This window comes from Chrysochloris asiatica, unplaced genomic scaffold, assembly GCF_000296735.1.
Source record: "Chrysochloris asiatica unplaced genomic scaffold, ChrAsi1.0 scaffold00007, whole genome shotgun sequence".
NCBI lineage: Eukaryota > Metazoa > Chordata > Mammalia > Afrosoricida > Chrysochloridae > Chrysochloris > Chrysochloris asiatica.
This window is the reverse complement of record NW_006408525.1, coordinates 24,226,532-24,242,327: the sequence shown is the minus strand read 5'-3', so window position 1 is coordinate 24,242,327 and position 15,796 is coordinate 24,226,532. Positions and strand designations below refer to the sequence as shown.

General features: G+C 37.0%; 1 protein-coding gene across 1 annotated transcript in view; it reads left to right on the top strand.

Moving 5' to 3' along the window:
• The first annotated feature begins 12,603 nt into the window (after nt 1-12,603).
• FBXO47 (F-box protein 47) overlaps nt 12,604-15,796 on the top strand; it is a 28,856-nt gene continuing 25,663 nt past the window's right edge. Inside the window, exons 1-2 of the mRNA XM_006832539.1 lie at nt 12,604-12,784; nt 13,173-13,343. Of these exons, the coding sequence (XP_006832602.1) occupies nt 12,604-12,784; nt 13,173-13,343 (352 nt within the window). The remainder of the gene's footprint in view (nt 12,785-13,172; nt 13,344-15,796) is intronic.

Below are 15,796 nucleotides of genomic sequence, written 5' to 3'. Positions count from 1 at the left end.
AGAGGGCTAGAGGTGAATGTGAAGCATCTAGCTGATATGAAGTGAGGGGAGATGCACAAGAACACCCAAACCTGCAGATAGTAGCCATTTGACCTAGCCTTGATGGCTTGATAATCAGAACTCGACTAGAGGAAGATTTTTTTTTTTTTTGATAAAGTAAACAAGTGTAAATTGCTACGATTTGATGAACTTGACCTATACTCATGGAGGTAGTAGCTCAAAATAGCAACAGATGGAAATGTAAACGTGGACGTTTTGTAGCAAAAGGAGGGGAGTGATTAACTTTGCAGTCTAGGAGCGGAGGTCCCTGGAACCATCAAGGGAGAAGAGCAGAGTGTGAGACCCTACCCAGAGAAGCAGTGACACCAGAGATGGAGGTGGAGACAATGACATGGAGAGATGGAGCAGTTGGGGACTTTAGACCCAGAGAGGGAGAGGGGCTGTGTGCTGATGACAGAGGAGGGGGGAGGGGAGTGGGTCGGGCCTGCAGGGTATATACCCTTTGGTTGGTTGATGATGCATGGAGGGGATTGTAACCATGGCAATGAAACGATATACGATAGGATGAATGTAAAGCTAATGTTCTCCCATGTAAACTATCACAAAATTCACATTAAAACAAAACAAACAAACAAAACACCAACAGAGAGGAAAGGAGTCTTAACATCAAGTATCAATGCTATCCCGTCTGTACATAGAGTAGACAGGGATGGACAACTTAGACATTGGCTACTTAAAATGAGGGGCTAATAAAGGCACAAAGTGACTGGCTTACAAGGTTTAAAGAGGGAGTTTAGTTTAAGAGTGTGTGGGGGAACAAAGAGTCCCCACTGAATAGCTTTCATTTTGTCTAGATGGATCTGGTTAAAAGAGATGGAGATAAGATTCTTATGATTCAACAATGAGTAATAGTTATCATGACAAATTGCAACTGTCACAATTGTAAAGGTAGAAGTTTTGTATCAAAAAAGGGAGAGTAGTTAATCTTACAGTCCAGAAACAAAGGATCCTAGGCCCATCAAGGGAAAAGAGCACAAGCAGAATGTGAGACCTTATCCAGAGAAGCACCAACACCAGAGATGGAGGCAGATATGGGGACATGGAGAGAGGGGCCAGCTGAGGACTCTAGATTCATGGGAAGAGAGGGACTAAGAGCTGGTAGCCAGGAGGCAGACTTGCAGAATGTGCCCTTTGATGGTGTAAATTATTATATATGCCTGAGTGTTTTAAAAAAATAATAATAATAAGATCTAAAGTGAATAGAAAGAAAAATAATAAAAAGAGCTGAAGTGTTATCTGATGGTACATGGAGAGGATTAAAATCGTAATGAAACAAGGTGTATGATTTGTTGAATGTAAAACTGATGATCTGCCCTGTAAACTTTCACTCAATTCACAATAAAAACTTTCAAAAAAAAAATGTTATCCATAGTTTTTTATGATCCACACAGTTATGACTTGTTGTTGTAAATTACCATCAAGTTAGTTCTGATTCATAGTGACCCTGTATAGGGTTCCCAAGAAATGGGGAAAAAAGTAAAAAACTTGGGAACAAAATAAGGTCACATCAATAGAAAATGAGAGAAATCTCTCTCAAAGACAGAGTAGGATCTAAGAAAATCCAACTAGGAATTATTTTATCTAAAGAAGGAAAATAGTAAGACAGATGTAATTATTTTCAATTTTATCTACATGAGAAAATTGTGTTTTATCCGTATCAAGAACCAAACAGGAAATATGTTTAGGCTGTTGTTAGATTAATTTAGACATTAGAAAACTGCTGATTAAAAGATGGGGAAAACAGAGGCTAAATGTACCAAAAATGGAAAATGTACTTAGGTTTTGTATAGGGGCTTCTGTAACAGGAGGGACCAGTCCCTGGAGAAGATCATCATGCTTGGTAAAGTAAAGGATCAGCAAAAAAGAGGAAAACCCCCAACAAGATGGATTGGAACAGTGGCAGCAGCAATGGGCTCAATATAATGATTGTTAAATTGTCAGGACTGGTCAGTGTTTCGTTCTGTTGTGCATAAGGTTGCTATGAGTCAGAACCAATTTAACGGCACCTAGCAATAATATTTGCCTATTGCAATCTGTCATTTAATTTATTGACTGCTGCTTCCATGAGTGTTGATAATGGATCCAAATAAAAATGAAGTCTTTGACAACTTCAATCTTTTCTCCATTTATTATGATATTATTTGCTCATTTGTGAAGATTTTTGTTCTCTTCGTATTGAGATGCAATCCATACTGAAAGTTGTAGTTTCTGATCTAAGTTCTCATTAAGCTAGGTTGTATCATCTGCATATCAAAGGTTGTTAATGAGTCTTCCTCCAGTCCTGATACCACGTTTCTCTTCATATAATCCATCTTCTAAGATTATTTGCTCAGCATACAGATTGAATAAGTATAGTGAAAAAATACAAACCTTTCCAGACTTTAAACCATTCAGTATCCCCTTATTCTGTTTGAATGACTGCCTCTTGGTCTATGTTCTGGAATACCCATTCTTTGCAATATTATCCATAAATTGTCAAGATCCACACAGTCAAAAGTCTTTGCACAGGTAAACATCTTTCTGGTACTCTCTGCTTTCAGCCAAGATCCATCTGATGTCAGCAATAATCTTCTTTGATCCATATCCTCTTCTAAATCCAGCTTGAATTTCTGGCAATTCTCTGTTGATACACTGTTGTAACCATTTTTAAATATCTTTGGCAAAATTTTACTTGCATGTGATATTAATAATATTGTTCTATGATTTCTGCATTCTGTTGGGTCTCCTTTCTATGGAATGGGCACAAATATTGATCTCTTCCAATCAGTTGGCCAGGTAGCTGTCTTCCAAATTTCTTTGCGTAGATGAGTGAGTGTCTCCAGTTTGTTGAAAGATTTCAATTTGTATTCCATCAATTCCTGGAGCCATGTTTTTCACCAATGTTTTCAGTGCAGTTTGGACTTTTTCCTTCAATACCATCTTCCATATTCTTTTTTTACCCCCCTAACATTTTACTGTGAATTGAGTGAACGTTTACAGAGTATATCATCAGTTTCACATTCAACAAATCATATACTTTGCTTCAATACACGATTACAATCCCCTCCATGTACCAACAGTTAACAGCATTTACCTCTGTTCACTTTACTATTGCATTCCTCCCTGTGTCTCCCACTATCTTCATCTTTCCTCTGCTCACCTTCTTGTTGTATATTGCCTGCCCTCTCACCCATTTTAACATGTGTCTACCGTCTATGGAGCTCTGGTAGCGTAGTGGTTACGAATCGGGCTGTGAACCTTAAGGTCAGCGGTTCGAAACTACCAGCCGCTCCGCGGGAGAAAGATGAGGCTTTCTACTCCCGTAAAGATTTACACCCTCGGAAACCCTGTACAGGGTCGCTATGGGTCGGAACCGACTCAACGGCACTTAACAACAACAACAACCGTCTAGCCCATGAATAACAAGTCCTGGGTGGCACTGCAGGATAAGACACTAGACTGCCAAGTCACCAGTGCAAAGTTACCAGTCACTCCTCGGAAACCTTATACAAAGATGCTGTGTGTTGGAACTGACAAGACGGCACTTAATAACAACCCTCTAGCCCAAGACTAATTTTCCCTCCCAATCTCCACACCCCTCCCCATAACCATAATAGATTGCTGCTTTTATCAAAAAACAACTTTTCTTTCTTTAACTTTTTACAACATTGGTCTCATACAATGTTTTTCCTTTTGTGATTGACTAATTTCATGCAGCATAATGTCCTCCAGGTTCACCCATGTTGTAAGGGTTTCACAGATTCATCATTATTCTTCAACGTTTTGTAGTATTCCATTGAGTGTATGTACCAAAGTTTGTTTAACCATTCTTATGATGGTGGACATATATTGTCTCCAGCTTTTTAATATGGCTCTTGTAGATAGTATATTGAAGGATCCTGTTTTCTGATCCATTCTGCTCGTTATGTCTCTTGACTGGTGCATTTAATCCATTTACATGCAGTGTAATTATCACTAGGTTTGAATTGGTTGTTGTCATTTTTCTATGAGTTTTTTGTGATTTTGCTGGGTTCTTTGCTTCACATAATTTTCTATCCTGAGTTCATTTTGTTTGTGGGTTTTCTTGTCATTGTCATTTCTGTTGTGTTAATGTTTACTAAATCTTTCTGATTTTTCTCTTTTTTTATTTTGATGTGCAGGTGTAGTATTTTTCTTTGAGGTTACCTTGTAATTTATTAATTTTTCCCCTGCTTAAAACAGTCAGCTTTATCTTGAAATCTACTTGACTTTCTTGCTATTTGGAAGTTCTATATCTATACTGTTCCCTCTTTTTGCTTTGTAGTTGACTTCATTATACATTGATATCTCTAGTTCCCTATTTTCAGTCTTGTAGATTTGTTTTACTTTAAATACTTTTATATGTGGATTGAGTTCTGGGTGGTGTTGTCATATATGATCATTTCAAATTGTCTGCTGTTGCTGATTCTCAGTCCAAAGAACACCCTTTAGACTTTTTTGTAAAGTTGGTCTGGTCATTATAAATTCCTTTAATATCTGTTTATCAGGAAATGTCCTAATTTCACCATCGTATTTGAGGGACAGCTTTGCTGGGTATATGATTCTTGGTTGATGATTTTTTTCTTTTAGAATTTTGAATATGTCATCCCATTGTCTTCTTGCCTGCATGGTTTCTGCTGAAAAATCAGAGCTTAGTCTTTCTTTAAAAAAAAAAAAAAAAGTTTTATTGTGAATTGAGTGATAATTTGCGTGGGAGAACATTGATTTTACACTCATCATTTCATTGCAATGATTACAGTCTCCTCCGTGCATCATCATTCAACAGTATTTTTGCTTCTATTCCCTCTGTTGTTGTTGTTGTTGTGTTGGGGGTGGGGGTGGGGATGAACCAAAAAAACACTCAGGAATATATTATCATTTAAACAACCAAAGGGCATATTCTGCAAGCCTGCCTCCTGGCCACCAGCACCTAGCCACCAACACACAGCCTTTCTCTTTTCATGAGTCTAGAGTCTGCTGCATCTCTGCCTCCTTATCTGGTGTTGCTGCTTCTCTGGATAGGGTCCTACATTCCGCTCATGCTCTTCTTCCTTGATGGTCCTATGGTATTCTGTTCCTGGACTGTAAGATTAACTTCTCCCTCCTTTTTGTTACAATATCTGCCTGTAAAGTTGCAATTAGCCATGATAACAATTACTCACTATTGAATCATAAGAATCTTATCCCCATCTCTTTTTACCAGACCCGTCTAGACAAGATGAAAATATTCCGTGGGGATTCTACCTTCCCCCTGCACACTCTGAAACTAAACTCCCTCTTGAAAACTTGTAAGCCAGTCACTTCATGCCTTTATAGCCCCCTCCCCTCCACGTTAGGTAACCAATGTCTAAGTTGCCCATCCCTATCAAACCTGTATACAGAGGGGATAGGATTGATACCTTCTCCTTCCCTCTCAGTTCATGTTTTGAGCTACTACCTCCATAAGTATAGGTCAAGTTCATGAAATTGTAGCAATTTACACTTGTTTCCTTTATCAGAAAAAAATTTTTTTTTTAAATCTTTCTCTAGTAGAGTTCTGATCATCAAGCTATCGAAGCTAGGTCGAATGGGTACTATCTACAAGTTTGGGCGTTCTTGTGTGTCTCCCCTCAGTTTATATCAGCTGGAAGCTTCACTCTCAGCTCTAGCCCTCTGTGACTATGTCCTTGTCCATGGGCTCAGGAGTTCCCAGGTCTCACCACACTTCAGATCAACCAGCCCTTCCTCTTCTCAGAGCTTAGTCTTATTGGTTCTCCTTTTCAGATAATTGTTCATTTTCCCAAGCAGCTTTGGCTTCTTCCCTTGTCTTTGATTTTGGAAAGTATAATTATGATATGTCTTGGTGATTTTCTTTTGAGATGTATCATGTTTGAGGGTTCGTTCAGTTTCTTGTAGACTTATTTGCTCATCTTTCATGATGCTAAGGAAGTTTTCTTCCAACAGCTTTGACAATTTTCTCTGTGCTTGTCTCTTTACATTCTGGAATTCCCATTACCTGTTAGTTGTTCCTTTTCATGGTGTTCCACATAACTGTTAGGCTTTCTTCAGATTTTTGCATTCTTTTTTCTGATTGTTCTTCTAGCATACTAATATTGAGAGATTTATCTCCAACATCACTATTTCAGGCTTCCATTGCTTCACAACTACTCCTTTACCTTTTCAATGTATTGTCTATTTCTGAGATCTTAGCATTAATCTGGATTTCCAATTGCAGGTTTTACATTGTTTCAAAATTTGCATTTATTTTGTTTGCTTGTTCTTACAATGTTTTTCTGAATTCTTCTGTAATTCTTACTGTGCTTTTCTCACTTTCCTCAATCTTTCTATTGATCCTTAGATTGTTGTTGTTGTTGTTAAGTGCCGTCGAGTCAGTTCGGATCCATAGAGACCCTGTATGGTAATTATCATTGTTTTGAATTCTTTTTTCAATTAGTTCCATTACCTTTTCTTCTTCAGAAACCTTTTCTATCTCTGCATTGGTCATTTTTTGAGCCAGTCTCTCTCTTGTTTCTTCTGTGAGCTAAAATTGTCTGTCGTCTCTGGGGCATTGTGGGGCTGTCATATTTATAAAAACAAACAATGCACTTGTTGGACCTGGAGGAGATAAATCTCTGGGAGACTCCTGCAATTCAAAGAGCTCAAGAGGTGGTTTTGGAAGAGATGTGGCAACAGAGTTCCTAGCCCTAGATGGAGTTCCTATTAGTCTCAATGTTATCTACATTCAGGCTACTGAATGAATCTGGAAGTAGTTCATGGGGGCATTTGATGGAGCTGGTTTCAGTGACTGTTAGAACCACAAGGAAGGGGTTGCAGAATGACTGGTTTTTGCCTACTGGTTCTGTTATATAGATCTGGAGCCAAGCCCACCTGTATCCAGCCACCAAAGCATTGCAGCTGGCCCCCACCTCACACTGGTGTGGTTCCCAACCACATGGCTCCAAACTCCCAGAAGGTGGAGACTGCGCTGGGGGTGGATGAGGGTGGGAGCTGGCCACACTTATGGTCATCAGGGAAGTGTGGGAATAAAGAAGAAATCATACTTTTTCTGTTGCCCACATGCATCTGCTCTGCCCGGCCTCCCTCCATTGCAAAGCTGCTCACAAGATGGTTGAGCCAGTCTGGCCAGCTGGTCACCAGTCAGTCTCCCTCTCTTGTCGTTCCTGCTCTGTCTCTTCTTCCAGCAAGCACTCGATACATCTCTGTAACCCTTCTTCTGAAGTTCAGGATGCCAGAATTTTCATCTGTGTCTGTTTTATTGTGTGTATTGTATTTATGTTGTAGTGCGTATGCCTAGTCTGCCATCTTGCTGAAAGTCCTTTCCATATTGTTTTGATGCTTTCTGCATCATTCAGTATTTTGCCCATAGAATCCTTCAAAATTGCAAGTCAAGGTGTGAATTTTTTCTCCACTTCTTTCAGCTTGAGAAATGCTGAGCATTTCTTTCCTTTTGGTTTTCTAACTCCAGGTCTTTACACATTTCATTATATTATTTGACTTTGTCTTCTTGAACTGCCCTTTAAGATAAATTGTTCAGTTCTTTTAGTTCCTCATTTCTTCCATTTACATTAGCATAACAACGCTGTATAGGGTTTCCAAGGAGTGGCTGGTGGGTTTAAAGCTCAGGCCTTGTGGTTAACACTCCCATGCTTATTTTACAGCACCACACCAGGACTCCTGTCATTATATTACAGATCAATAATTTTTTCATTGAAGGCAAAGTGGAAACTCCTCAATTGTATAGTTAATTGAATTGTTTTACTGTCATGTCTTAGAGTGGCTTCACTAGAGAAGCAAAACCAATGAATCTTTTTTATGTATATACACAGAGAGACTTATCTCAAGAAAATGATTGGCATAGTTGTAGAGGCTAGCTAGTTTCAAGGCTGCTCTTACTGTTCTCAGATGTCGAGCTTGAGGCTTCTTCTGTAGCTGCAGGGGCTAGTGAACCCAAGATGGCAGGTCAGACAGCAGACTGTTGACAACTCCCACAAATGGCAGGCAATACAGCAAGCTGCTGACTCAAGTTCAAAGAACCAGAAGTCAGATGAATGAGCCAGATGCAGCAAAAAGCAAGTGAGCTTTGCCAAGAGTGTCCCCGAATACTGGAAGCAAGCCACATCCCAGAAGAAATTTCCTTTCAATTCATAACAGATCTTATCAAGTGAGTGATTACATCATATCTGACTCAAAAGAAGGGATGATGATTATAATGCCAAACCAAATTGACACAAAACCTTAACCATGACATCTAGTTTGGGTGAAACTTTTCAGAGCAAGCTAATTTTCTATTCAACAATTTATAGACATTTTGTTTCATAAAATGAGTAATATAAACATTACTAGTTTATATGCATTAGTTTGTGGAAACACTTCAATTTGTATTCTGTCAATTCCTACAGCCTTGTTTTTGCCAATGCCTTCAGTGTATAGGTCTTATAAAATCAGGAACGTATAGGGTCTATAAAATAAAACAAAACACAACCTACTATCACTGAATTGATTCTGACACATAGTGACCTAGCAGGACACAGCAGAACTGCTCCTTTTGGGTTTTTAAGATCGTAAATCTTTACAGCAACAGAAAGCCTCATCTTTCTCCCTCAGAATGGTGGATGGGTTTGAACTGCGCACCTTTTGGTTAGCAGCTCAATGCTTAACCCACTGCGCCACCAGGGCTCCTATGTGGGTTCTAAAATGGCCCTCTCTCTATGCCCTTGAGGCCCTGTATATTCCAATCTGTGCCTACCTCTCCTGCTTGTTCATAGACCCAGCTATCTAGTTTTGCAAATTCCAAAATCTTTCCCACCCTCAGGGTCTTTGTTCTCTTTTCCCTCCAGCGTTTTCCTGACTGGCTCCTTCATTTGTTTTCAGATTAGACGTCATTCCCTCAAAGAGCCAAGATCATCTAAAGTTGCCCACCACTACATCACACCACATCTATTGTTCGCTTTCTCTGTATTTCCTCCATATCACTACTCACAATCTAGTCATTTTGTCTTAATTCTATCATGTCATTAGATAGGAGCTTGTTCTGTTGTAGCCTTAGGACCTACGCCGTTGCCCAACACAGAATGGACTCCAATAGTTATTGAATGAATGAAAACTTAATCTTCAAGGGTGTATGACCAAGCTGTAAAGATTTGCCTTGGATTCCATCTTCAGAAACTGAAGGTACTCATCTTCCTTCGATTCTAGGCACCCAGATCATTTTTCAAAAGGAAAGCTTGAAGATTTTTTTCCCCATGCAAGTTTTGATGAAAGCTTGTATAATTTACCCCACGGGGGTGGGCTCTGGGAAATCATAAATTAGCTCAAAAAGGGAAAGGAAGATGTTTGGAGATCAGGTTCTCCGTTTGCACCCTCCCCTCCCCCAGACGCTAACGGTTCTAGCCTCTTCCAGTCTTCAAATTGGAGCAAAGAGTCAAGCAACCCATCTCTTTAATTATTCATGAAAAAGGGGCGGGCACTATGGAAGCCGTAGTATTTTGCTATTCATGAGGGGAGTGGGTTCCTTCCCGCTGGGGCTTCTGGGAATATCTAAATTTCACGAGGGGGAGAGGGGAACACTAAGAGAATCAGTGTTAGCGGCTATTCTTGAGGGGGCGGGGCCTTCTTTCCGCTGAGGCTCTTGGGAGAGTTCTAAATTATTCATGAGGAAGGAGAGGGCACTACGGGAGTCGGTGTTACTTCCTATTCATAGGGGCGGGGTCTCCTTCCCGCTGGGGCTCCTGGGAGGGTTCTAAAATACGCTCGAGGCCACCCGGGCAAGTACCGAGTGGAAACGCAGTCTCCGAGCGAACCAGTACCGAATTCATCTCGACGGGAAATTCTTGAGGAAAAAAACCTTTTTAAACATTAAGAAATTTGAGGATGGTGGGGCAAAACAACTAAATTTCATTTTCCTGTGACTCTAGCCGGAAAGCTTTAAAAACTTTCCCCTCAGTATTTTCTTGAGGTGATAGCTTCATCTTTACATGGCTTGAAGGGGATAAAACTATGTGTCATAATGTTCTTTAATGCTAACATTGGCCAGTTTCTCTTTTATGGTCCTCCTAATTTACTCTTCGGAGATATTTTGTTCTCTTTAAAGGGTTTTATGTTAAGACTACAAAGCAAAAATTCCGGAGAATTGCTGTTTGACGTTTTTTTCTCTGAAGAAGGGGAAAAATAATAGTTTATCCTATAGGGCCCCCAAATATCATTATATTGTCATTTTGGTTTGTTATTCTCTTCCTCCAGAAGGGTGAGAGAAAACCAGAAATCATTTAGGATTACACCTTTAGATTTTTCAGAAAAATTTGCGGTTTCCCCTAAAATGTTCAGATACGAGGGAGACGTCAGTTGTGCAGACCCAGAGGCCCATGCTCTTAGAACCCTCTTAAAGGCTCAAACCTAGTGACTGACTGGCTTTAAAGTCGCCCTGTGAGTCTCTGAAGACAGGCCCTCCTGAGTCTCTGCTTGAGAAACAGGAAATATTTGTATTTTATTATAATGAAAATGCTTAAAAAGGCGTACTCTGAAAAAATGAGAACAACCTTACAGATTCAATAGATTAAATTTCTTCCATTTGGTGAAATTATGCACAGCCATTAAAATATATATGTGCTTGTAGATGTACTATCTATTGGCATACCTACAAGTATTTTGGGGGAAGTAAAAGGTATTTTTTGTTAAAAATAGACACATGCGTGTAAAATTCTGGAAGGGTATAAACCAAAGCGTCTATAAGTAAATTTAATTTTTGTTTAACTGTGTTTTGTGAACTTTTCAACAATGAGCATGTTATTTGTGTCATTTTAATAATTATTTAAAGCAACTAGCTGATTTAAATGCTCATTAAAAGCAAAGTACTATCTATGGTATTGTTTTGTTTCAGATGATACTTTTCATTAAGCACTCGATTTATGTCATGTTTCCAATATATTACTATTATTAAATTGCTCTAAATTGATATGTAACCTTTTAAGATGACTAAGTAGCAAAGTGATTTTGACAATTTTGTGCCTAAAGGAAAAAATGCTTTTTGGTCAGATATATTTGTAACATTTTGATGCACTGTCTTAGTCGTTACTTTCAGAAACAAGAAACCATACATATGCATGTATGTATGTGTGTATACATGTATGCACACATATACATATATACATGTACATATCTATATGAAAGACAGTGTTTTTTAAATTTAAACGCTGAAGTGACACAAAGACATGGTATGCAATGCGTATTTTTAAGAATTCTTATTTAGGGTAAGTAATCAGTGATTTTAATAAATTTCTTTAGGAAATGTTCAACTTTGAAATAAAGCTGTGCAGACCTTTTCTAAGATTTATATATAACTTATTAACAAAAAGTAAAATTAAAGAAAGAGCTATTATTATTCACTTATCCTATCTTACTCATTTTACAAAACAATTTCACTGCTCATCTGTATATTATAGAGCACATCATTGGTAATCGCAAAACAGCCTACTTAAGCTGTTGTTGAGTGCCATCGAGTCAGTTCTAACCCACACCGACCCTGTATAAGTTTTCCAAGGAGCAGCTGGTGAGCTTGAACCACCAACTTTATGGTTCAGACCAACTTTGCAGTCCAGCACATTAACCCACAGCATCATACCAGGACTTAAGCTGTTAAGAGTTAGTAACACACTTAAAGTCTCTTTTCATTTCTTTGTTTTTATTGGTTCTAACAAAAGAACAAGGAGCTCTGGCAGCACAGTGGTTAGGAATCGGTTGCCAACCTCAAGGTCAGTAGTTTGAAACTACCAGTTGTTCCGTGGGAGAAAGATGAAGCTTTCAACTCCCTTAAAGATTTACAGCCTTGGAAACCCTGTGCAGGGTCACTATGGGTTGAAACCAACTCGACAGCACTTATCAATAACAACAACAACAACAAAAGAACAGATCTACTCAGTTTTAATAGAAAAAAATATTACTACAAAATTTTAAATTACATTAATACTTTGATTTTTTCTAATATAAAGATTGCAAAAGTAACATTATTAGATAGATATTGACTATATATTGTATCGATTCTTGTGTTAAATATTTTACTTTTTATTTTTCATATTTCTTTTTCTTAGCATGTGGTGGTAGTTATGTGCTGTGGAGTAGGTTCTGACTCATAGTGACCCTATACAGGGTTTCTGAGACTGTAAATTTTTACGGGAGCGGAAAACCTCATCTTTCTCCCGCAAAACAGCTGGTAGTTCCGAACTGCTGACCCTGAGGTTAGCAGCCTGATTCGTAACCACTATACTTACAGAGCTTCTTTTTCTTAGACTAGCGCCTCTAAATACAACATGTGTGTCTCATTATCTACTAACACTCTTATACTACCTAAAGTAGTTCACTAAGTGCTAAAGAATTTTTAAATTTTTCAAATGATGCTGAGATTAATTTATGTATTGTTGGAAAACTCCATATACTAGATACCATATAAAGACAGCTATGTAATATCCTTTCTTCTTTTTCCCTTTTATTTATTTATTTTTTGGGGGGGGGACTTCTTTTTAATCAGGTGAAATTGATGAGACAAGAAAAAAGATGACATCCAGAACAAATACCAACTTCACCTTGATCCCCAACCAGAAATATAGACGAAGTAATCGTCAATTCTGCTATCTTTCCAAAGCCTTTGACTCAGATTCTCAATCCTTATCAACCCTTGGAAATTTTAAATCTTTACCACTGGAAATATTTCAAATAATCTTAAAATATTTAACAGGTGCGGTTTGGGGACTATATACGTGGGCTGCAGAAGGCACTGTGTTTGTCATCTTTGGCCCTGCTAAAATATGAATGGAATCCACATAAAGTTTGTTTTCTCATGTTTTATAGCATTGTTAGCTAAGGAGATAATGAAAAAGTACAAAATTCCTTAACTCTTTAAAGCATTCCTCTAATTATAATGGCATGGAAATGTGATTGTTAAACTAAACATGTTTCTAATTAATTGGAAACTAGGTTTGAAATAATTTTAAGATTTTTCTTCCCCCCTCCCACTGGGCTTATTATTTTTACTGTTATTATTATTAATGAGGTTACTTGTAAATTAATAGATTGTACTAATAGTGATGTTCTTGCATGTAAACATTTTTTTCCCCTTTTGGTAGTGAAAGACATCAGTGTGCTAAGCATGGTGTCTAAAACAGTCAGCCAACACATTATTAATTATATCTCAAGTGCATCAGGAAGCAAAAGACTTTTACTGCAGGACTTTCATAAACTTGAGCTGCCTGGCTGGAGACAACACTCAACTCTACTGGAACACTACAGATTTCTAGGTAATTTTTATAATGAAAATTGCAACAAGTAAAAAACTATGTTTAATTAAGATAATTTTTTCATGTAATTCTGTAATGCCTGGGCAATGGGATATTTTCTAAAATGTGAGTATTTTATTACTATGATACTTCTAGTCTTTCCAGTGTGAGAGCTTTCTTTTAACAACCTGCATTAATCTTTAAAGAAGAAAAGAATGTAGTTTAATGTAAAGTGTCAGTCTTGGTGATTTCCTGTGGATATAATGTCATCTATGCTTGTTATCTTAAGTGGCTTACCATTTTAGGAAATTGATGTGTTTTCTTTGCTTCACTTCCTGTGGATCTAGTGAGTTTACTTCTGTACCTTTTCCCCCTTTCAATCATAATCTTGTTCTTAGAATAAGAAATTTAAACACATTATTGTTAAAGATCACTTAATCTCTTAATCAGAATTATTCTCTTAATCAGAATCTATGATTTCCTTATTTTTAAAGCAGTCTGCACATTCACTAATAAATCATTATGCTATAGTTAAATTGACTTTATCAGAGAAAATTCTGTATAATCTTTATTCCCTTGGTTTATAGTCATTTATATCTTTCATCCCATTCATTCATTTCATTCTCCCCAAGAGTGTGGAAATAAAATTGTAATTTTAACTTAACTAATGACATCAATTTAATTACGAAACCACCTAATAATTAACCAAAGCATAATAATATAAACAACTATAAAGATGATCTTGAGATTTGGATGAAGACACAAATGAATTAGTAAGCCAAGTGAATATTTCCAAGAATGCCTAACTCTAAAATAATAAAATTAAACTATATAGATGTGTACATCAAACTATATTTAACAAGCATATTTAATGAGACAAGATGAAAATTATGATTAACAATGTTGATTTCAACATCTAAATTTACATTTAATACCACCTGTGACAGAATATTACAATTACTTTGTGTTACTTATCATTGTGTCTTTTTTGTAGGGGAAGTGGTTCTTGGGTAATAGAGCTTTGCCTTTGGTTTTGATCCGAAAGAACAAACTGGCAATTTTTTTTCTGTATGAGCATATCTTAATTGCTTAAACAAAATAAAGCATTAAGACAATTATGTGGATAACTCAGTTAAGATTACAAATACATTGATCTTATTAGCTAGATTTTAAATGTTCTTATTCATGCAATGACTTCAACCTTCCATTTAATTTTAATGTGGACATATGGCTTTTTAGTGATCCTTCAGATAAATGTTTGATGTATATACCATTTTCTCATGCTGCCATTCTTGTCTGATCTGTTCTTGTTTTCAGACAATAAAGTAACATTTTCAGAGTTCTGCACTTTGAAGATTACACATTTTAATTTGCTTCTTCATATAAAGCAGAGCAGATGGCCAGTGTGGAGAGACCATTACATCTGACTCTATTTTTGTGGAGAAGAAATTAAAGAACTTGGTCTCTAGAGGGTATAGCAGAGCACCTGTGTTTGGCTTGTTTTTTTAAAATTCATCTAGTATTGGTTTTTGTGGCAAATTGCAACACTTAAAAATAGGAATTTTATATTAGAAAAGTTAACTAACATACAATTCATTTATAACTTACAGTCTCCCAGTTATGATATGACATGGGACTAGATGCTAAAGTATGAAAACAAAAGAACTCAACAGCCTAAAAAACAAATACTGGCAATGTCTTTTTATGTACAAAAATAAGAATGTGTGTTTAAAACTTAATTCTGGTCACGTGTTACCCAAACTTAACAACTTCTAAAACTAAATTAGATTCACATTGATTCTACAAAATTTTATATAAAGTAATATGTTAAATATTATGTAAAATGCAGAAAGGATAAAAAGTTTTAATATTCAGGTATATACTTTTCTACCACATATCTTATTTTTGGTTTGGGAACATTTACTCAAGCAGGATTATTGGCAGTGTATTGCCATTTTGGAAATAACACTTAATGTTAGAGGAAACAAATCATACACTTCCTGTTACTATAGTGAAAGTTATGTATCTTACTGGGAAATTGAAAGATTTTTGTGTTTCTTTTTTTAATATTTGAACACACAATCCTATGCATTCCTAACATGAAAACTCCATAAAAGGACATTTTAAAAGAGATATTTAATCTAGACTGTAGATTCTTTCTGTGAATAAAAATTACTTCAAACTTCAGAAATCTTAAGTATTTGTGATGTCAAATTTTTATTTTTAGGAAAAGGAACACTAACTCTCTTTTCTCATTCTTGCCATGTTTTACACTGTTGTTGTTAAGTGCTGTTGAGTCGGTTCCAACTCATAGCAGCTCATAGAGTTTCTGAGGAGCAGCTAGTGGGTTTGAATTGCTGATTTTGTGGTTCACAGTCCAGTGCTCATCCTACAGCGCCACACTAGGACATTAGCAACTCTTAAAACATATTCGGTCATGGACATGAAGTTAATTTCAAGAGATACTAGAATCT